This window comes from Apus apus, chromosome 10, assembly GCF_020740795.1.
Source record: "Apus apus isolate bApuApu2 chromosome 10, bApuApu2.pri.cur, whole genome shotgun sequence".
NCBI lineage: Eukaryota > Metazoa > Chordata > Aves > Apodiformes > Apodidae > Apus > Apus apus.
The window spans coordinates 3,253,829-3,277,072 of NC_067291.1; the positions used below are offsets into that span (position 1 = coordinate 3,253,829).

The following is a 23,244-nucleotide window of genomic DNA, read 5'->3' on the forward strand; positions in this document are numbered from 1 at the left end:
TAGCGTCATCTTCCTGTACAGAAATCAGTTTGTACAATAGTGATAGAGGTTAGATATAGCCTAACAGATTTGGATATAACTTTCAACATTTCAAAATGCAAGTTGTGTGGATATTCATCAGGTAGGTTTCAGTGTGTCTGATGTTTCTATTAATGTTTTATTGCATAGTGTTTTCTAGTTTTGGGTGGTGAGCTTAGATGGAAAAGAATTGGTAATGCCTGTACATCTCTTACTCTATGGTAAAAGGAATTAAACACAACATTATTTCTGGGTGGAGGAAGGCAGATTCTGTGGCCAATTTTGGCTTATGCCATCAGAGAAATGCTGCTGCTGCTGCTGTTGTTTCACAGTCTTCAGGTGACTCAGCAGCTGAGTTTTTATATAGATATTGTGGGTGTGATGTGTATATACAGAAAAAAAAATAATTAAAAAAAGCCACACACTTACATAAAACTCTCATTGACAGAGTTTGAGAAACTGAATCCAGAAGGTAAGGCTACAGTAAGTCTAGAAAAATCTCAAACTGCTTTAAATGTAATTCTTGGGTTTTTTCCCTCCTAAGAGGAATGAATGGCTTCAGCTGGTTTTGGTTTTTTCCTTAAAAATATCTGAACTTTATGATGTGAAAATTTTGTTTTATATTCAAGTTGCTGTTTAGCATTTCTTGATGCTTGAAAAACTTTTTTCTTCACTTTTACTGGTAAGAGCCAGTTCAACTCTTGTCCATTTTGCTTTTTTTTGGAGGATTTGTTTTGTTTTGTTTTTTCCCTCTTGTCACTTACAAAAAATGCCTCTTTTGTTTTCTAATTTAAAGTTATTTAGGAAGAGTATGTTTACATCTGTTTTCTAAATAAATGCCCTGTGGCCATATTGTGGCAGTCAATGCCACATGCAAATCTGTTGTGTGAGCCTTCCTCCTGCCTCTTTTTGGACCTTGGCATTTTCATTGTTGTCATCTTCCACAGATGAATCAAAATCATGGGAGTTCAGAGAAGGACAGGAAAACGGAGTGATGATTGGTCATTTGGTGTCACAGAAATGGATGCGATCTTTCAGAATGGTCATCTATTCAGAAAAGCCAGATACTGAAATCTGGCATCTCTTCTAGTTGGCAGTCTGGGTAGTCCTATTCCTGCCTGTCCATCCTTTGCATCATCATATATTTACTTTTTTGTGTAAAAAAATTGTGTGATTTAGGTCCCTGCATGTGCCCCCTGATCACTACATTAATTCTTAGGCTGAAATTTGACTTTGGTGATGGCTTCTCAGGAGCACATCCTTGGCAGACAGAGGATTATGACTATCCTAGAATCATAGAATCCCAGACTGATTTGGGTTGGAAGGGACCTTCAAGATCATCCAGTTCAACCCCCCTGCATGGGCAGGGACACCTCCCACCAGCCCAGGCTGCTCCAAGGCCCATCCAACCTGCCCTTCAACACTGCCAGGGATGGGGCAGCCACAGCTTCCCTGGGCAACCTGGGCCAGGGTCTCACCACCCTCACAGCAAAGAATTCCCTCCTCATGTCTCACGTCAATCTCCCTCTTCCAGTTTTCATCCCTTCCCCCTTGTCCTCTCCCTCCCTGCCCTTGTCCCAAGCCCCTCCCCAGCTTTCCTGGAGCCCCTTCAGGCACTGGAAGGTGCTCTAAGGTCTCCCTGGAGCCTTTTCTTCTCCAAGCTGAACACCCCAACTCTCTCAGCCTGTCTCCAGAGCAGAGGTGCTCCAGCTCTCAGATCATCTTCGTGACCTTGTCTGGACTTGCTCCAAGAGCTCATGTTCTGTGTGAGTCAGTGAGGAACAAACTGAGTCCAGATATGGTGCATTTCACATTTGGGTCTAAGAGCCCATGTATCCCTGCAGCTTTTACTTCCTAGAGTCTGCTGCTTAGTGGTTTTTGCAGGGCTGGTGTAAGAGCTTTTAAAAAAGCATACCAGTTGGGAGAGGTTTAGTTACTGGAAAATTATTGTGTATTTCTCCTCTCTGCATCTGTTTATTATCTGCCGTGTACTGGAGTTGGGATAATGAGCCTTTTGGCTAGAGAAGCTGCTTCCCTTCATCCTCTCCCAAAGCTGTAAGAACCACTTTGGTGGTTTAACCTAACTCCAGAGCTAGCTCTAAGTGTTTGTAATTCAGGACTACCAGGAATTTTTAAAGCAATTTTTGTGTCAAATTACTGAAACACCCATTTATCCTTAAAAACATAAATTTAAAGAAAGAAAGATGGAACTTCTGTTTCCTGCTAAAAATGTACTCCAGTGCAAGAAAATGGAGTTTATGTTGGTAAATACATAATCCAAAATATTTGGTGTAGATAATGAGACAATGTAGAGTATACATAGTTTATAAACTAAAATACACATTTCTAACCTTGAGAATAAGCTGGTGTGGTGACCGAGTTAATTTCTCTGACAGGTATTACACTCTTTTGAATTGTAGTAACCTTAAAATACAAGAGTCTTCCTTTCTTCCCTGTTTTCCTCCTCCTTGTTTGCGAATGGAGAAGACAACATTTCAAAACCATTGTGGAATTTCCAAACAAAGGGCAATTCTGTTTTTAAGGATTGTAACAGGCCACTCCATGACCCATGTCAAGATCGTTCAGGAATATAGGATTATTCTGATGTAGCTGCTCTGGGATACTAGAGATCCTTACTGATTGCAAAGTAGATCACCCAGTTGAAAAGACTAGAAGTACAACTTTAAGATAAATGCATAGAAACCAAAGTAATGACTGAGCACTGGAGAAAAGAAGGAAAAACAGAAAAAGAGCTTTTTGATCTGCGGAGTTATTGACTAGAATCATGGAAGGAGAACGAAACAGGAGCTGTATTGTGAGTGCCTTTAGTTTTATGTCATGATTTCCCTTTAAGTGCTATTTTTAACAGCGTAGCTTTCTCTTTGAGTTTGAGCTGGCACTTTAAAAATGGTATGGGATGGGTATGACCTTGAAAAATAATGGGATTTAAAATTGTTTTGACTCTAGTGCAGCTGTAGCCTACCCCACAAAGGTTCCTTTTTGTCAGCACCTTCTCAAGTGGTACAAGTTTCCACTGCTTCAGCACCACAGGGTATATCTGCTACACTCAGTACCATAGGTGAGCTGGAGAGCTGTATTGATATCCAGGACCCCAGAGCCCTGCATGCCAGGATTGTGTGTCAGGAGGACAAAGGGATGGCGCCAACCCGCCTGCTGTATGCGCCAGTAACTAGAATTAATTACAAACCAATCGAATCCGTTGCAGCCAATTGGTAAACTAATTGGTAATTTTAGCTGTACATCTATATGTAGTTATCTGGATGCCTGTAATGGCGCTTTCAGAGCCACTTTTGTTCTGCTTCATCCTGCTTGACAAAATGGCCCTCATAGCTGTAGGGAGAAAGATGTGCATCAGTGAATATGGGGCCGCTCCAGCTGCTTGTCTTGTTTGTATTCCCTTGTTCGTAAAACATGACTCAAGTTACAGCTGCATGGTTCTGCTCTGATCATTTCTGATAATGTGTAGCTAAACATTCCTTAAAATAGGTTAAGCCATTTATTGGTTTTTTGTTGTTTGTAGGTTTTTTTTTTTTCCTGTGCCAACTTGCTTCAGAAGTATAACTCATATGCAGATTGATATTTTTTTGGTGAAGAATATCTCAGAGACAGGATTGAGAAGTAAATGATTCAGAATTAAATTTTGCTTTCTATGGTCGTATTGTTAGTAACAGTCAGCACAACTTAGCATGAGCTGACCTAAATGGACATGAATTGAATTAGAAGGCTGAAATTTTATTAGTGAAACTGAAAAAAAACTGGCTAAAATGCTTGACTTGTTCATTTCACATAGCAGACTTTACTTAAAAATTATTTTGGTGCTCTAAACCAACTGCCTTGTAAGAAAGATTTTTTGCTAGCTTTTTTTGTGGAGTACTTCAAAACAAAGAGTAACTTTTACATCAGCTGTGGTATTCTGTTTGATTTCTCTTGTGTTTGTCTTTCTTGTGACTTTTCCCATCTCACAACCAGCATATGGTCTAGATCTGCCCTATGTAGTAGTTCAAAAGACAGTTATGTAAAACTCAAGCTGAATTTCAAATGTGCATTTGTTAAACAAAATTAATAGTCATCCATATAATTGTATATTTAAAAGTATTTTGCATACATTAGAGGTCCTTTTTCTATTAAAAAGTAAAGATGAATGAGACGTGATACTACATAAAAATGGGCATTAGTTGGCTGTACTGGAGTAGAGTGTACTGTTCTTAGCATTAAAGGTTTTACTATTAAACTTTGTGGCTCTGTGCATAGTAACCGATACATTTTCACTTGTAGTTGTTCCCAAAATATTTTTAAGTAATAATTACTTGCTTTAAGCAGAAATTTTCCCTTAATAGCAGCAGGAATCATTTTTACGTAGTAAGGAATTTGCAGTACAGCAACACTTTGTCATTAGTGTATTTTCTTATACCATAAATAACTCTCTCTACGTTTTACACTCCAAATATGAAGCTGGTGGAAGTTTCCACTGAATTCAAGCTTTGGTTTTGGATCTTTATTACGTTCAGCATGTTGTTGATCGTTGGGTACAGTGTACATTTTTCAGTCTTTTTAAAAGAGTAGATATAAAAGCTTCTGTGTCTGAGCAACATGGTCTGGAGCAATCTCCTTTAGAAGTGCATTGATGTGCTGTGTTGGGTGATGAACAGCCCTGCTGAGAAGATGCCTGTTGGCTGTGATGGTCTGTGTGTTTTTTCTTACATTTTCTTACAAAAATCATACAATGATTTTTTTAACTTATATGTGGAAAATAAGTGATTTCCTAGCTTCCTGCATGGTAGAGAATTGTTCCTTTCTCTACTAGTCACAGTTTGCTGAGGGAACAAAGCTGAGAGTTTAATGATACGGTCTTTTGCTCTGCTTTGCTGTGAAAAAATGGCAGTATTGTCTGAGTAAAGACTTTTAATTTTTTGTTGTTTCTGCACTTTTTGTTGTTTCTGACTTTTACTATAGTTATTCCACTTGTACATTTGACCAAACTGGAAATCAGGAGATAAAGTGAATAATTTTGAAAGTTAAGGATATTTCTATCAGAAACAAGTCTTTTAGTCCCCTACTGTTCAGCCACCGGCATTTTAGGTATTAATTTCTTCCTGATATAGTGTGAAGACTTATTTTATGTGTCCTTTCATAACAGATAGTTTTGTTACAGACCAACACATAGTTTGCAAGATTCTAACCTCTTAATCGAGACCTTGCAATATTTTGAATAAAACTCCAACATTATTTCTGATAGCGTGTGTCTTATCCAAGCCAGAAATTATGGGGTGGAAGAGATTGCTGTTAAGACCCCATCCATTTATGTTCTTTTATGATGATGTGTAAATCTTTTAAGCCATAAAATATGTTCATGGATACAGCTCTCAGTGATTAATTCACATAAAAATGTTTAAATTCTTCAGCAACTCCATATAGGCCTAAAGTAATTTTTTAAATGGTAAAAAATTAATTGGTTTGTGATGTTCAAGAAGTATAACGTGGGTACTGGAGTTGTAAGGCCTGGACATGCAGTTACTCCATAGACAAGAATGTGCCATCAGTGACTTTTTTCCATTTGATAAAGTATGCTAATAAGAGAATATAAACTTTGCATCTTATAGTTTATCTTGTTTATTTCTCAGTGACTTTATGTCAAACACGATGATCTTATGAGACAAGTAAAATGCTGCAATCTTTCTCTTTTTTGTCCTTCAGAATATCACCACAAGAATCTTTTTGATTAAACATTGCTTTGCTAGTACAATAGTGCTGTTAATCTCACGTGACAGTAGGATGTCTCATTAATCTGGACAAGAACAAGCAGCCATCAGCTGAAAGTTCTGCACACTTGACAGTCTGTAGTAACAGGATACTGTTTGCTCAACTTCAGAGGCATAAGAACTGTTTTTTTCTCTAATGCAGGGATCCAAGGATTCTCCAGAAGGAATTCCCAACATCTGATGCAGTTGCCTATGTGTAACTTTGTGTTTTTAATTCATATATTGTGACGTTTTTAGTCTCCCACAGGTCTATCAGGCTTTAGTTTTGGTTATTTGGTGAAGTATGTCCAGTATATTTTAAAAGATAGCAACTCCGACAAAAAAATCCTGAAATGGTGATAATGGTGTAAACAAGGAGTTATTTTCTTGACAAATTTTGCGATTTTCCTCTTAGACATAAATGCTCAGAGTCCTCTTGGAAAATGTGCAAGTTTTTTTATAGAATAATTGTCTTCATGTTTGTTCATATAACAGTCTTAACTGTCTGGACTTTTTTGTTTTCATGTTTTTTATTTGGCTTATTTTTTATGAGAGAGCTACAGACTAGTAAAGTTCCTACTTTCTTTTCAGTTCCTTTACTGGGGCAAGGAGATTGTTTCTTAAGTACAAAGCTTCATGTATTGGTTGCTTTTCAGGAAGTCCTGATGATGCTTGATAACTATGTAAGGGACTTCAAAGCATTGATTGACTGGATACAGCTACAGGAGAAGCTAGAAAAAGCTGATGCTCAAAGCAGGTAATTGGATTTATATCTTTTAAAATCTAAGTCTAAATATTGTCTCATAGTAAATGTACTTTTGTAGGAGAAATTCAGCACATTTCTAGTTTAATTAAATTCTAATATCTGCTCTGAGGCATCAGGTAGGTAATACTCCCTTTGGACAGAATTGTTGTGTGGACACAGAGGGGTTTTTATCCTCCCTGGTGGTATTATCAGCTGGAAATGGTAAAGGTTTTGGAATTATACTATCAAAGAGGTAAAACTGATTGCATAATCATAATTTGTGTCTATTATTGAGTTTGTGCCTTGGTGCCTAAGTTTTAGCTTTGAGAGGTAAATAAGAAGAGAAGTTTTTAATTTGTGCCTGTAGAAGATGGGAGACCTGCAGTATGTGTGGAGGTACACACTTTAGTTCTTCCCTTTTCCTTTGCTGGGTAGTGAGCTCCATCTCTCATCTGCCTAAGCAGAGACTAGAAGTAGACCAAGTGTGACAAAGTGGGTTTATTAGTTGATTATAGATTGTTAATCTCACCAGCAGTACTAGAACCAGTGGAAAAACAGTATATTTAAGTGCTTTTCTGGATCTGTCTTCATCAGCAGTGGGTTCTACAAGTTTGATTTTGTTTTTAATTGCAAGTCACAATTTTAATGTAATCAGCTTCAGGAGCAAGAGTTAAAAAAGAAAACAGCATCAGCTTCAATGAGATGAATAATGAAACTGCTGCCTTGGCCTCCATCTCAGATTGGATGAGAAAGTTTTATGTTAGTGGCAGTTAACTTAGATCAAGCTGTTCAGTTATCTTTGCAAGTACACATTTATCAGTAAATGTTATTGCTGTTAAAGTTTGGTATGTCAGTAGTTTGACAGGAGGTGTGGATGGTTATGTATTTGGTTCTGAAGTTTTTTATACACTGGAGATATTTGATACCTGTATTAACTAGAGCAGCAGGTTAGGAAAACCAAGGGCACCTTGAATGATTGTGCCCTTTTATGTGCATTGTTATTGTCACTAGAACTATGGGATATTTCCAGTCCTACCCTGATCCTTTCCTTTTAATTGGTTAGCTTGCTGTTTGATTCCACACTGACATTTAAAATAGGCAATGCAGCCTTGAGAGTATGCATTAGTTTTTATATGGGTCTGGCTAATGCAGCTGGGAGTTGCTAATATGCATTATTAAACTCAGCAGTATTAATTAATACTTTATAGCATTTGTCAGTGCTCTTTCTCCTTTAAGGTGATAGAGGAATAGTTATTGTGAATTTTATTTTTAAAATTTTCTTTCTTGAACTTGCAGACCCACTTCATTAGCCTGGGAAGTAAAGAAAATGTCTCCTGGACGCCACGTGATTCCAAGTCCATCGACAGATAGAATTAGTGTGACATCAAATGCTCGAAGAAGTTTAAATTTTGGGTATGAAACTAGACCATAAGTTTATTAAAGCTAAAATAAGGATTCGTTTGAAGCAGAGTTAATGAATGAAGTATTTTTCTGTAGTAATCATATATTGGTTTTAAGTTTATTAAGTTATGTATGCAATATGAATGAATGCAAAGGCACATGGTCTGTAAAACAAAATCCTGTCAAGGATTTAATATTTTACTTCTTTCGTTATCATTCAGAAGACCTGAAGATAAAATACAATTAGTGTATTTCATTTTATCTGTTTAATATTCTCTTCCCACTGCAAAAAAAGGTTAAAAGGTCTGTTAATGGCGTTTAAAAATTGCCAGCAATGTGAATGGCCAGCTGTGTGTGCAAAAGGAAACAAAGGTCAGAAAGTAAAGTGAGATTATGATTATTATAGTTAATAGCAAAACTGATACAAGTTTGAATATGGAGCATATTACGTACTACAATAAAGCATCTTTTGCTTGTTAAGCTGAAAATGGCTGTTTGAAAGCAGTTCAACAAAAATGTGCATAAACACCATTTTAGAGCAGCACTGTCTGGTGCTGTGTCAGTTCTGGAGAGCGTGTATGTGTCCAATTTAATTCTCTCTCAGGGTGTGTTTTTTGCTTCATTCAGATTCATTCATAGTAAATTACTTCTGCCATTGGTCATTTCTTATCTCTTCCCAAAAGCAATGTAAAAATCAGAAAAAGTACAGCGACTGAAAACAGGAGCAATCAGAAGTATCCAGCAGTATTGATGGGTAGAAAAGAATTTGGAGAAGAGTTAAGGGGAAGGGTATGGTAAATAAAATCACTTAGAAGATGAATAGAAAAATTTTGTTCATTATTTTTCCTGGCAAAGAGTTGGGAGTACTAACTGAAGTGATCAAACACCAAGCTTAAAATGGCAGAAGTATTCTTCAAGACTGAGTATGTAGAATTTGTTGATTATGTAATGCTTCAGATGCCAAAAACGTCAATTACTTCAGAAGTTAGTGTCACAAAGATTTAAGTCCATCTTTGGTTATTAAACACAAAGATGTGTTTAATAAATTACAACTTTTCAGTGTGAACTGCTGCCATCTGAAGGGAATGCCAAAGGAAAAGTCCTTATGTGCTGCCTGGTTCTGAGTCTCTTTGCTTGGCTGTGTGGAAATATGAGAGACAGGGCAAAGGGCTTGGCCTCTTCTCCTGTTTTACTCACATGAAAAGGTATTGCAGCCCTGTAGGATCAATGGGCATTTTTAAAAAAACCCACAAGCAACTAACCAGCCAGCTAGGTTTTTATAACTTTTTTGATGACTGACTTGATAAAAATAGGAAATCTCACTGGGCTTAAAATCAGTGAACAGTCTAATTAGATGGAAGCTTTCTAAACATTTGTTTGAAACTTGGAAGATCTCCATTTCTTTGTCCTTGGTTTGTTTTAGCTAATGAGGGAGCTGGATTTGTTGGACAGCTTTAATCAGTGTTGTAAAGATTGGAAGAGAAACCAGTTGTATGATTGCAGATAAAATAACTCGTGTTATGGAAGAGAATTGGACATTTCTTCAACATGTGCTTCTGGAATGAATGTTACCATTTTCCAATTATAAAAAATTTGCCTGCATATACTTAAATAAGACTATATAGGGTTTTTTTGCTCTAAAGCTTGTGCAGGAAATGGCAAATTTTTGCAAAAGGCAAACCAAAGGAATTTAAAAAATGCTTCGGTCCTGTCCATCTAGAAATGCAGTGTTTAGGCAGTCATGTGGATCTTTCTGAAAATTAACAGAATGCCCTTCCAGATATACAATTTATTTTTGCTAAACAAATAAAGGAAAACAGATCTATTTTTTAAATTTACTTAACCTTGAAATGGAGTACCTTATAGATTTGTGTGATCTGCATTTACAATTAAACCTGCACTTTTTCGAACTTACTGCACACGTGCTTTGTTAGATTCTTTAGATTAGTACTGGTTGCAGCCCAGTCTGCAGAGTTCATTGATGCAGCTGGGCAGGACTGAGGAAGATGCAATAGAATTTGGCTGTAAATACCATGTTTATGATTTGAAAATTTGGGATCAGAGAATATGTCTTGTGGGAACTGTTTGACCATGACTACAGTGCTGCGTGTTTCTTCAACCACTACATTTCAAAATTTTAGAGCTAGCTCTCAGTCTGAATCTGAACACCAAGATTAAGGAGGGAGAGTCCTGATGAAGTTTGCTAATGAACCATTCTGTTCTTTGATTAGTCACTAAAAAGAGCTATGGCTTTCATTTAGGAACCCTGCAGTGCCCATTTCTGCAACACGGCTGGCTCCTTCTGGTGTAAGCTGGGCTGATAAGGTGAAAGCCAATCATGGAAGTAAAGCTGCCACTCCTGAGCTAGCAACAGCACCAACCTGTCTGCCACCTCCAGCACAGAAGTCATCGAGGAAAAATGGCAAGTCTCTTTAAGTGGCTTAAGTTATTTTCACAAACTGCCTGGTATAAAATTAGTTCAGAGTGTGATGACTTACTTTCAAACCAAAATGAAGTATAATTTAGCAAAAAACAAGGTTTACCTTCAACATCAAGACAAAATATTAAGGCAACTTTACATTATCATTGTAATAGTTAAACTTGGGACAAAATTATGAGCTCATGTGTAGGCAACATTCCACTGTATTTCCACTAACTAGGATTTGATCTGTTAAAATACCAGTATGTAACACTCCAAGAAGCAGAGGGTGTTTGGACACAAACTGATAGTCTGACTGACTGCCATTTGGAATGGTGTAACAATATAAAGAATAATACATGTCCAGGGATCTGTAAAAGAGCTCAAGAGAGTTGAATGTGCCCAAGGAGATGACATTGTAGTCTGATGCTGAAGTAACAATTGATGGTTTTTAAGAAAAAAGTAATTAGAATCTATGATATGATTCTAATGACAGGATTCATTTATTAATGGTTCCTCTAAAAATTCTCCTTGGAGAATGCTTGATGCCAGGGTCTCTTTTCTTCTAGAAAAGATTTATTTAGTTGTAGATATTAAAAACTTAACCTTTTTGTGTATAAATTTTGTTTCTTTGCACACACTAGAACCCTGAGATTGTCTTCAGAGATGCATTTTTTGCATATTTTCATGTGTAGTCCCAGATGATTTTCCACAAAATCAACAGGCAGGGTTTAGAAATTGATATTCTAAACAAATCAAAATAATCATAATTTTTTGTGTTTGTTTTTTTAAAGAAAAATGACTGTAAGCAAATGTATTATTTTAACATATGTGCAACCTGGTAGTAGTAGTCATGTATAGTGATTTGGAGACTTGTGGTGTATTATGGTACTAAAATACCTTGTCCAGGTGTCTTGCAATTCAATATGTGTGAGTTCAGTAGCATGTGGATTGGGAATTGATTGATGCTGTTGGCATGAGGGGAGGATCTTGCTGTGTGTAGCTGCAATGAGCTGGTTTGAGAATAGTAGCAGTCTGAGTTTTCAACACAGTAACTGAAAGTGTAATTCCACTTCTCATTTTTGCCAGTAGTTGAAGCTGTTCACAACAAAACCTTTTTCTGTTGATTGTTGCTCTTATTAAAGTGACAAAGCATGTACCTTTATTAGGGAATTTTGTGTGCATGGAGAATTTTGTTAGCTGCACAGGGAATAAAACTGATCAATATGGATATCATATTTTTAGGAGGCTAAAGGGAAAGCAGAAGACCTTATCCTTAGGTTATTAAAGCATTTAAAGGGCTGAAGGGTCAGTGTTTGCTGTGTTTTATTGGCCGTTACCTGCAGCTGATGAGCTCCAAAAAGAGCGAAACCACTTAGGTCCTGTAGTACTGGCCTATAAGTGTTCGGTCATTTTTAAAATCCAATGTACTGTACAATTCAGACTTTGAACATTTCATTTTAAGAAACAACAGTCATCCCTTCTAAAGCCTTATTTTATTATTAAGAATCTCTTACCTCTGACATTGAACATTGGACAGTTTAAATTATTTTCTCATGGCTGAACTGTAATGTTTCTAACAAATCAAATTCCATGTTTTCCTTTGTATGGAGGCTAGAATCACTTTCGTAAAATCAGATTAACCTCACTGAATGGAGCACAAGAGGATCTCTGAAGTTTACTCAAAGGGAGTCACAAAGGCTCTTTGCATGCATTATTGAAGCAGCTACAAGGCTTATGTGTCATCTGCTCTGCCTGGCCACCAGCTAATGCACTCACAGCTGTCAGGGACATCCAGGCCTTGTGGGAGAGAAGATTCCTTCTGTCACCCTGTAATGTTCTCTTGCTCTCCTAAAGCTCAGCTGGGACTTAGAGTGGCAAGATTTCCTTAAAACACTTTTTCTCGTGTGATTTCTGATAGCCTTATCATTAAACCTGACAATGGTTTTGTGAAATGGATTAGTGGTATGATACTGTATCTGTTTCATGGTTGATGGAATTCCTAAATTTAACTAAATAAGCCTTTAGATAGAGAAAACACATTATTTTTCCAGATAGTTATTTAAAATATTTTTTCGGGATGCATAATTAAATGAGATTTAATTATCTTACCTAATTTCCCTCACTAAACTCACTGTTACCTCAATATTTTAATGCATTTTTTAAAGTAATAATTTTGTCTTTCATGCTGGAGTGTTTTCTACACTTTGTCTTACTGTCTGACCAGTTTATGGCAAGAGAAAAGATTGGCCCAGAGAGATTGGTACACAGAGGCAATAGCCTAGTGTGAAAATAATTCCTAGGTGCTTGTGGTAAAAGGTGAGGTAGGTGTTACGAGGCTAGAGTGTGTATTAAGGTTGGACTAGGTTGAAGTTCTGGTTTTTATGTCTTGTGACCTGAAACTGTGTTTTGTCTGAGTTCATGTTTCTAGATTTGCTTCCAGATTCTCAAATAATTATAGTTCTGCAAAGTGCCTCTCAAATACAGTAATACTACTTTAGATTAGTAAAAAAATTAGGGCTGAAGGTTAGTAATGAGCAGGGAAGGTTAAGTAGGCTTTGGTACTATATTACTTGCAAGTAAATTTTGAAGAAGGGCCTAGGCATCTCCTGAGGTAAAACTCCTAAGAATTTCTCACATCCTTGCCTAGGTATATTTTATGGATGTTGCCAGTAAGGCTGCATGGCCAGTTCTTCCAGATGGAGGGACTTGGAAGGGTGAAGGCCATGGTGGCTGCGGGCTTCAAGGTAACAGATGGCTTGTCACTGCCATGTAATACAAGAGCAAGCAGGGACAGGGGAGTTCAAGTGAAACTAGAGAATGATCAAGGTAGTCAAATGAATTATTCATAAACAAAACCCAAGGAGTAATCAAACCCAGCATGAGATACTTAGTGTGTGGAGGTGGCTACTGGGCTATATGAAAAGAATTCCAGACTTAGGGAAAAAAAATGAAGGGAGGAAGGGTGATGCTCTACTGAGTATTAACTTCACTTCAGATTAGGAGCTATGTGATCTAATGTCAATAAATGTATTGGCTTTGCAAGCTTTTTGTTTAAAACATGCCAGGAAATTACTGAATACTAAACTAATAAGTGAATTGAAAAGAAAACGTACATTCTTGTACACAGCTCGTTGTCAGGTAGCATAAAACAAACTGATTCCAGGTATTTCAGCAGTCTGAATTCATGCTTGCATTGAAAGCTATTTTGTGTTTAAAGAATCCACCAAACTATATTCTTTCACACACAAAAGATAGATTTTTGTGCTGTTAAAGTAATTGGATGAGAATTATTATAAGGTAATAATTATAAACCTGATAAATCTGAACAAATACAAATTAAAAATTGAACATGTATGCCTTTTAATAAAAGATTCATTCTTACTGTAGTAAGGGTGATCGTGGCTTTGCCATGCTCTGAATAATTTTATTCTGATTATTTGTTTAATTTTAGACTACTAAGAAATACACCACAAAAGAAGGAATTAATTTTTTTTTTTGTGGAAGTAACTTCAGAAATTAGAAGATATTAGCACAATTATAACAAATATATATATATATAAAGATTAATACATCTCATTATCTAGTTGTTAAGAAAACTATGTTTAGATAGTAGATAGTATTGAATGGAATTTCCAAATTTTTTAAATGTAGAAAAGATGCTGGAAGAGCTGACTTCAGTTTTTGGAACAAGTAGAATTGAAATCTTGCAACAATCTTGTTTCATAAATGACATGCAAAAAGAATTGCAATCCAAAAGTCTGCAGCAGTGAAGCAATGGAGGTTTTTTGGTTGATTTCAACAGTCTTTTGAACAGTCTCTTCATTGTCTGTATATTACTTGCCAGGGAAATTTCTTGGCTAGGTTTTAGTGTGAGCTATAGACAGCAAAATCTTTGTGGTCCTACCAATTCCAAATGCTGGTGGAGTAGGAGCAGCTGTGACATCCAGGGGGCTGAATCAGTCCTTGTCCCACGTAAGGCAGGGTTACAGGCTGTGTGCCTTCAGTCAGTATGTGATTCTTGTGGAATTAAAACCTTGCTCCCTGGAGTGTTGTTGGAGATAAAACTGTCTCAGAGAGGGAAATAGCATGTTTGGATCACTTGGTCCTGCAGGTAATAATATTTAAATTTTTTTTAAAAATACATCTGTGGTAAAGCAAAAATATAATCCGTGTCTTTTTACTTCCATCCCACTCTCTAATCAGTGGTGCATACTGAGGCCTGTGCAAGTGCACACAGGTGGAATGAACACAAAAAGGCTTTTGCAGAGGTACATGGTCTCTGCTTACCATCAGTAACTGGAAGAGATCAGCTACAGCTGTTCACAAAGTGTTTTGGCATTTTGTTTACTTTAAAAAATATACAGTGAATTTTCTAGAGTAAACCAATAAAATAGCAAAATGCATTATCTTCATACATCTGTCATATTATCAGCATTGTATTTGTGGAGAATCACCTGTTGCATGAGCCAAGATAAATTTCAGTACAGTCCTGTTAACTTCCCTGGTAACTCCTGATTTACATCAGCCATTGGTCTAGGTAGGCTTCTATGTTTAATCCTGAGATGTTAAAGAGCCCCATAGTTAAATGAGCACTGAATGTTTGTAGAATGCTACGTGTCAAGGTTAGCAAAGTATGAAAATGCCTTTAGGTTCTGGTTTCAGCTTATTTCCAGTTTACTGGTTATTGCTGATGTTGAGCATCAGTTCAAGTCTGCCTAAAGGTAGTTTAGTCCACTAGGTACTACAACAGTTTTCTCTTGTACCTAAAATACTCTTCATTTTTACTGACAGTCTGTGGCTGTGCCACTGCAGGGCTTTGTGGCTTAGTGCTTCTAGAGAAGAGTTAGTGCCAGAATTTCTGTGCTTTCAAAGTTGGCAGAAATACGTGTCCTGGAGGGAAATTTAAAAAGACTCAGGGATTTCTGACCATGAAAATTAGTGTTAAGACAGGTCCTTTTAATGTACTGTAAATTGCTTTAAAATAAGCATACATGTTCTGAATGGAAGAAAAAATATTTTGTTCTCTCATCTCCCATTGGTTTTGTTGACCTGCCAAATCATATCCAATAATGGGTATTATTGATATATAATAGAGATGGTTCTATAGAGATTGATCTATAGAGATGGTTCACTTCTGGTAACCTAGCCATCATATGTTCCTACTGAAAGTAGGTGGCATTTTTAGAGAGCATAACACTTGTATCTTACATTTTTTAAGCCATTTTATATTTTGCTTTTAAAAATCAGATCTCTAGGAATTCAAATTTTAAGTCACTCTTTAAATTGGTATTGTGTAATTCATCATAACATACAAATAGTTCTGTTTTCTGACCACCTTTGGGTGTTTCAAATTACGGTTTTTGACAACGAAGTAGACTCATGTTTATTCCTATTCATATTCATGTTAAATTTTAATGTTTGAGCTCTGATTTTTAAGCCTGAGCTGCACGACCTTTGTTAGTAAAAGCTTTGGAAATACCCAGAGTATTAATCTTTTAGTTCTATTATTGACTTTTTTCTCTCTGTAAAGCAGGTGATTTAGTGTCAGGTTTTTAATTCTGTACCCCTCCAGGTAAAAATAATCTCCCACACCCTTCTTTTCCTTTTATGTAAATGATCCTAAAAAGAGCATATGCCAAAATTATATTGGAAAATATGCATAGTTAGTTCTTGATGTTTCTTTTCAAGAGCTTATGTTCAGCAAATAGACCCATGCGAACTTACCTGTCACAGTTATGAGTTGTGCCATTGGGTCTGAAAAGAATCACAGTCATTTCACAATGTATGGGAAATTATGTGCTGGTATTAATTGCTGGCCACAAAAATGTTATGTATGGAGAAGGGGGTTCACCTGGTTATTCTAGAAATCTGACCACGCTTAACACCTGATACTTTAGGCAGACAAATGTAATTTTGTGGACACTTCAGGTATGTACAAAGATTAGATATCAGCAATGTTGATCAGCAAGTTGTATTTAAGAGCTATTTAGTCATCAAAGTAAATTGAAGTTAACTGCTCTTCCATTTTCTCCTTCAATTTGCAGTCCCACTGTAGCAATATTTTGCTATTTTCTGGAATCCAGGAAGAGAAATTTTTTGAAAGCTGACACTGATTAGTGTATTTTTCTTACCAGAATGAAATAAATGGGAAAAAAGTAAAGAAAACATTTCTGGAGTAAAAGTAAGCCACTTTCTGGACAGTACTTTCCACACCAAGACACGCAGTTCTGTCTGTATTTGCTGAGACTTGCGCTTTTACGGAAGGCCTCTAACATTACTGTTGCTACAATGAAGAACAAGTGTGTGGTTGGTTTGTTGTACTTTACCATCTCAGGAAATAGCAAAATAGGCATAAAAAACTTCAGTACATCTTGCCATTTTTCACATGATTTTGTGTATGAGAAGCTTAGCTTCTGAAAGTAACAGCGTTGGTCCCATGCATCAAGTTGCTAAGTGTTTGTGAAACTGAGAGACCTCCTTGAAGCAAGAAGCTTTGCTAAAGAAGATTTATTTTGGTTTTTGGTATTGATTTTTAAAGAGAACATTTTTCTCACTCAAGTTGTGAATGCTGTAGTTTAAATAGTTGTTGATAATACTTGGAAGTCTCCTTTTCTTAGAGTGGGGTGGTTTATTCTTTCTTTAGATCGAAAGGATGCAGAGGGCTGGGAAACAGTTCAGCGTGGAAGGCCTGTTCGATCTCGGTACACAGCTTTGGCAACAAAAACTCCTGTAGCTGCAGAATCACTCAAGTCCAAAGGTGACAGTGACAAAGAAAATGTCATTTCACCACCAGCAGAGACTAAGCACGGGAGCTCGCTCACTGACTGTGGCGCATCCAAAAGCACAGAGCTTGCACAGAAAGATCCTTTACATTCATCTGAAGGTCCTCTTACTGAAAGGGCTCAGGTCAGTACAATTCTGAACTGCTTTCTACCTTAAATCTTGCAACTTTTTTAGAGCATCTTCTGAAGGTAGTGTTGACTTGAGCTTTTATTTACTAACCAGGTTGGAAAGGGATTTAGAAACAATGGCTGTTTCTGTTACATTTATGGAAATGCATTAAGATGTTTACAAAAATAGGCAACTTAAAAATAGTGAGATGAACCATGTATTTTACAATGCTTTGGAGAGGTTTACATGTTTTCCAAAAGCTTAGCATTAGGCACATCTCATACATAGAAAATTTCAGGTAGAAAGATCCAACTTTTGCAAGGTTACAAGCAACTGCAAATATCTATGCATGGAGTTAGTTGCATCACTCACTGTTAGGTTGCCAGGTAGTCTGTTATAATCCTTTTGACTAAAAAATCCTTTCAGACGGCTTTAAAATCAGTATGTTATATTTTGTTAATTTTGCATATGTCTCTTATTAGTTCACTGCACATCCCTCAGAAGACAATGGCAGCACTGGCACACCATTGCAAGAAGATTCCTTACAAACAGCTTCTGAGATGCCTCCAGTTCTCACAAATACTGACTGCACTTCAACAACTCTGCAGATGAATGAAGCTTCTGGTAGTATAGAACAGCATCCCACAGAAACAGCTAAAACTGAAATGGATCCCTCTGATATTTCAAATGTGAGTGCTGCCAGATTGGTAAGAAATCTTATTAGACTTCTGAGTAAATAATTAATATAATCCTGAATTTTCTCATTCTGTCTTTTGTAGTTTTAATTGTTTGCCTGCTGTAGAAATTGTAGAAAAGTCTGTAAGGTGCCTACTGTAGAAAAAGTAATTTGTGGCACAGATACTTTTCATGATAGGATTTATTTCCAGTAAAGTTTCTGAACTTAAACTGGAAAGATAGAAGTGCTTTTTTTGAATAAAGAGGTCTGTGCTCTCATTACTTTTTTTTCATATATGTTTGCCATAATTTTTCATTTCCTTTCACTATCAATCATTTTATGTTGGACTCATTAAATTCTTGCTCCAGTTTTGCTAATGTTTCAAACTGGAATCACATGGAATGTCAAAATTCTTGGGATAGGAAATACAAACCTCTGCCTTTTAAGACTGGCTGAACTGCTCTCTTGGGTCTTTCTGTACAACCAGCGATTTGGACAAATGCCATTCTTAAGCAACAAATGTGAAGTTGATACAGGTTTTATGTGGCTTCCCAAAAAGGATATCCTTTTTAGTCTTCAGAATTCTGCAGGTTTCAGGGTGTGTTTGCGTTCCTCTGATTCTCTGATGCAGATTTGCAGTAATGCTACAGAAAATCCAGGCCATACTTTCAGGGTTTATTCTTTCAGTTTGTTTTTTACAGAAACCAGATTACAATTCTGATTTTTAGAACTTTTACTGTAACTTGCTTTCTCTTGAACACCAATTTATAAACTCCTGCTATGTAACTTCCAAGTCAAGTATCTGTTTTTAGAGCTGATTTCTAGTATCTCATCCATTAACATTGGTTCAGATTGTCCATTATTAACAGCTCAGTTTTCTGACACTTTGGTGGGATCAGTGTCTTTTGTGAGCATTTTACTACTTCTGACTGTGGCACATTGTTAGGTAGCCAGAGTGAAGCAGGTAATCCTGGACATTGGAGAAGGAGAAGGCAGTCAGCATGTTTAAGCTTACATTCTTGCCTGTCTTGTCATTCATGTTGAACGACAAGTATAGCCTGAGATTCCGTTCTGTTAACCACAGTAAAGCTTCCAGATGCAGTTCATCTACAGATCCACTTTCATCTGTAGATAGTATTTTGGAGCATGATTCCTTTTCTGGAGATAATAGGACCATTTGTGTTTCAGAGTATGTGATGCTTAGTCCCTACGACTGGGTAATTAGAAGAATTAGAGAAGAACTTTCTTTAGTCCTTTTAGTGACAGTGCTCATGTATCATGCATCACTCCAGTACATTTTGGAGTGATGTGAATGATAATTAATTTCATGTTTCATGCATCTATTAAATGAGTTAATAGTTGCTAACAGTTTTAGTGGGGTTTATGTTTCAGTTAGCTTCACAAAATTCAGCAGTACAGAACTACATGTAATTAGAAGCTGAACAAAATGTTATGTAATTCATGTTAACTACATGGAAACCACTTTTTTGTGCCTGCTTCTGATTTAGGTTTTTGGTTGTTTTCTGATTTCATGTTTCCTATAGTCTATGGCAGAAGTCCTTGCTAAGAAAGAAGAGTTAGCTGATCGCCTGGAAAAGGCAAATGAAGAAGCCATTGCTAGTGCTATTGCAGAAGAAGAGCAATTAACTAGAGAGATTGAAGCAGAGGAAAACAATGACATTAATATAGAGACTGACAACGATAGTGATTTCACTGTGAGTGTTTGGTTTATTTTCAAGTGCCCGACTTGAAGCTGTCTTTGCTGTTGGCAGAATATGAGTATAGAATGTGTTGATGTTTGTTCTCGCATTAATGCAAACTTGTTTTACATGCAGATAAAGTAAATAGCGTCATGTAATAACCATACCATACATTCTAAGGTGTATGTAGTGTTACTGAACTCAGCAGCAGAGTGCTGGTGCACACTTGTGCTTTAAAGTTTATATTTTTACTGTCTGGATCATTTTAAATTTCAGACGAGTATGGGCAATGGAAGCACATCTTTCTGTGGTTTATCTATGGACTGGAATGATGTCCTGGCAGATTATGAAGGTAAATTTTCATATATTATTGTGCTTGTGTTGAAATGACAGCAAAATTTAGAAAAATGCCCATTTTACTTACAGCTAGTTAAGGTTTCAGAAGACACTGTCTCGCGTGCCCCCAATATATAAATATTATTCCAAATTATGTTTTTTTTTTAATGTTCTTTCCTTAGGAGAGATGGACTTGTATGTTTTTGTTCTTTAGCTCTCTTCCCTCATCTCTCTACTGGAATTTTAAAATGTGTTACCTAGTTTTGTCTTTAACATTTGGGTAAAAGCCTAATTAATAAGATCATTAAGCATTGAAAATGCACAGGGATTAGAGATCATTCAGTCTGTGTTTGCACCTTACTTAAGGCTTAAGAGAACCCATTTGAGAGACAACTTTAAGAGGAACTACACCTCATAAATTACAGCAAAGTGTGTTTAAGTGTGTTTGTTCTCTTTACATGTAGCTCGTGAATCGTGGCGCCAGAGTAATTCCTGGGGAGACAGAGTGGAAGAGGAGCCTGCACGTCCACCTGGACATGGAATACACATGCATGAGAAGCTGTCGTCACCGTCACGCAAAAGGTTTTAGAGTTGTCACCTGTCTTGATTAGCCAGTGAAAATGAGCAACCAAATTCATGGCTGCATGAAACTGTTCATAAATCTACTTTCCTGAAGTCTGTGGGTGGAAAGTGTTACAGAAATCAGTACATTATTTTCATAATGAACTACATGGTCCAGTAAATAAAGATTTGAAGATTAGAAAAACAATATTTACATCTAGGGGAAATAATTGCCCTCCAGTGGCCTGTTTGTTTTGTGTAACTGAAAAGAACCTAGAAGTGTTTGCAACACTGTCAGTTCATGTTCTCACTTGCTTTTGCTCTGCTTTTTTTTCTTTAATTAAAAGAACAATAGCAGAATCCAAAAAGAAGCATGAAGAGAAACAAATGAAAGCTCAACAGCTGAGGGAAAAGTTACGTGAAGAAAAGACACTGAAGCTTCAAAAATTAATGGAGAGGGTAAGTTTTCTGTAAGAAAAAGGAACCAGTCTGCTGCCCTTTAGAAAAGCTTTCTCCCCCCCCCCCCCCATAATCTAGAAGCATTAGAGATTTAAACTAACGGTGAAATGAAAATTTCCTCTGAGTTCATAGTTTTCACAGATGACTCGTGCATCACGGGTATTAAAGAAAGTACCATTTCAAGTCATGAACGTTTGTGAGATTGTTGCTGATGTACTGGCTCAGACTCGGGAAGAATGATGAAAGTAGAAATGTGTTGAATGTGGCCAGCATAGAGGCTAAGACTCATGAGACTGAAGCAGTTAGCAAATCTTTGGTCACCCAAATATATTGGGTTAAACTTAGTGCAGGCTTTGTGTAGGGCATCAGAATGTTTTGTAACTGTAAATAAAGCTTCAAATATTAGACATTTCTGAGGAGAATTCAGGCCCAGTTTTCAGTTACTGTATTAGTAATTATTTTCCTCATTATATCTAGGAGAAAGATGTACGGAAATGGAAAGAAGAATTACTAGATCAAAGACGCAGGATGATGGAGGAAAAATTACTCCATGCAGAGTTTAAACGTGAAGTGCAGCTACAAGCAATTGTGAAAAAAGCACAAGAGGAAGAAGCTAAGGTAAGTTTCTTTATTTTAGAGGGGAACTGTGCTTCTCCATGTTTTGTGCCTCAGAGTGCTCATAGATAGGTTGTGAAGGATGTTGCAAGTTAGATCTGAACAAGTGCAAACTATAAAGTGGATAAATGCCAGTCTTTAAAATGAACACTTTTTCTCTAATGTGAATATAACATTAATTAGCTCTTAATAGATATCATGGTGTGCTGGACTGGAGGAAAAGATGGGTTGAAATTAAGACCTAATAGTCATCTTGCTGCTTCCGTTCCTCACAGAGAGTATGGCAATATTGTTCGTGGGAAATGGTCTGCCTGGAGGGGTTAAAAGATCTGATTCTCTGCTTTTAAGCATGTACTCTGAGAAGTGGGAAGAGCTCAGTGATCTTCTGCTTTGTTAAACATCCATTCTAGGTCCAACATTCCATGCCCTACAGTGGTTCTGTAGCTGTGTTTTGTACCACAAATATTGTTAAGTAGTTGGAAATAAACAGAAATCTACAGCACATGGCAATTATTCTAAAATACGTGTTTTGTTAGTGCTCTTCTGACATTAAGATGTAATTTCATAAGATATGCACTAAATTAATGCTTTTTGGTTTACCTTATTCATCCTCCTTTGATAAACGTTGTGGTTTAACTCCAGCCAGCAACTAAGCAGTGTGCAGCTGCTCATGAGAGAATCAGAAGTGTAAAAGTGAGAAAACTCAAGGGTTGACATAAAAACAGTTTAATAACTGAAAAAAAACACCCTAAAATAATTAATAAATAAGAAATTCTAAGGAAAATGAAAATTTTAAAGGAAGATAAATAAAACCCAAGTGTGACAAGTGATGCAAGTGACAGCAATTGCTCCCAGCCAGTCCTGTGCAGCAGTGCCCTGCCAACCTCCCCCTTCTTTTACTGTTGAGCACGATGTCATAAGGTATGGGGTATCCCTTTGGCCAGCTGTACCAAATGTGTCCCCTCCCAACTTTTTTGTGCAGCTTCAGCCAACTTTCTGGCAGGTTGTGTGAGAGGCAGAAAAGGCCTCGACTGTGCAAGCACTGCTCAGCAGTAAGGAAAACATCCCTGTGTTATCAACACTGTTTCCAGCACAAATCCAAAGCATGGCCCCATATTAGCTCCTGTGAAGAAAACTAACTCTATCCCAGCCAAAATCAGCACAGCATACATTTTAGAACTCTTTTTCCTTAGTAAAGAATCATGCATCTCCCTAAAACTAAAATGTCGCATTGTATGATGAGCATGTATCCCAGCTGTGACTGATGCTGCAGTTCTTCCATATTATTTAAGCTAGCACATCACAATTGATTGAGCTTTTTTACTTAGTTAATGTCTCTTGGGTTAAAATTATTTCTAAATTACCTAATTCAGTCATAACATACCTTCGTTATTATTTCATTACACCAGTGTGACTTCTCTAAGCATACAAAGTAAGTCACACTTGCCATAAATCCCTTGCTAAGCAGATGTTTGAAGCATTTTGTGTATTTAAATTTGTAAGATCTGCTGCCTCTCAAGGTTCTCATGTTCTGGAAATAAAGGTTAATTGGGCCAGAAGGCTTTAGAGAATTAGCTGATGAGGAGTGTAGCTGAAGACCATGGTAACTGTTGCTGCTCAATTGGTTATCTAAATTCCCAGAGCTTCCTTGTTTACTGAAC

The 23,244-nt window shown here is 36.9% G+C and overlaps 1 protein-coding gene across 3 annotated transcripts in view; it reads left to right on the plus strand.

Moving 5' to 3' along the window:
* The window catches only part of SCAPER (S-phase cyclin A associated protein in the ER), a 148,749-nt gene that overhangs the window by 21,879 nt on the left and 103,626 nt on the right, over nucleotides 1-23,244 (plus strand). For 2 of the 3 annotated variants that reach the window (XM_051628465.1, XM_051628467.1), the window contains exons 6-15: nucleotides 6,434-6,534; nucleotides 7,819-7,935; nucleotides 10,185-10,345; nucleotides 16,989-17,251; nucleotides 17,719-17,943; nucleotides 19,457-19,627; nucleotides 19,889-19,964; nucleotides 20,413-20,530; nucleotides 20,857-20,968; nucleotides 21,446-21,586. In XM_051628465.1, coding sequence (XP_051484425.1) covers nucleotides 6,434-6,534; nucleotides 7,819-7,935; nucleotides 10,185-10,345; nucleotides 16,989-17,251; nucleotides 17,719-17,943; nucleotides 19,457-19,627; nucleotides 19,889-19,964; nucleotides 20,413-20,530; nucleotides 20,857-20,968; nucleotides 21,446-21,586 — 1,485 coding nt within the window. The remainder of the gene's footprint in view (nucleotides 1-6,433; nucleotides 6,535-7,818; nucleotides 7,936-10,184; nucleotides 10,346-16,988; nucleotides 17,252-17,718; nucleotides 17,944-19,456; nucleotides 19,628-19,888; nucleotides 19,965-20,412; nucleotides 20,531-20,856; nucleotides 20,969-21,445; nucleotides 21,587-23,244) is intronic. The other variant, XM_051628468.1, reaches the window with a different exon arrangement.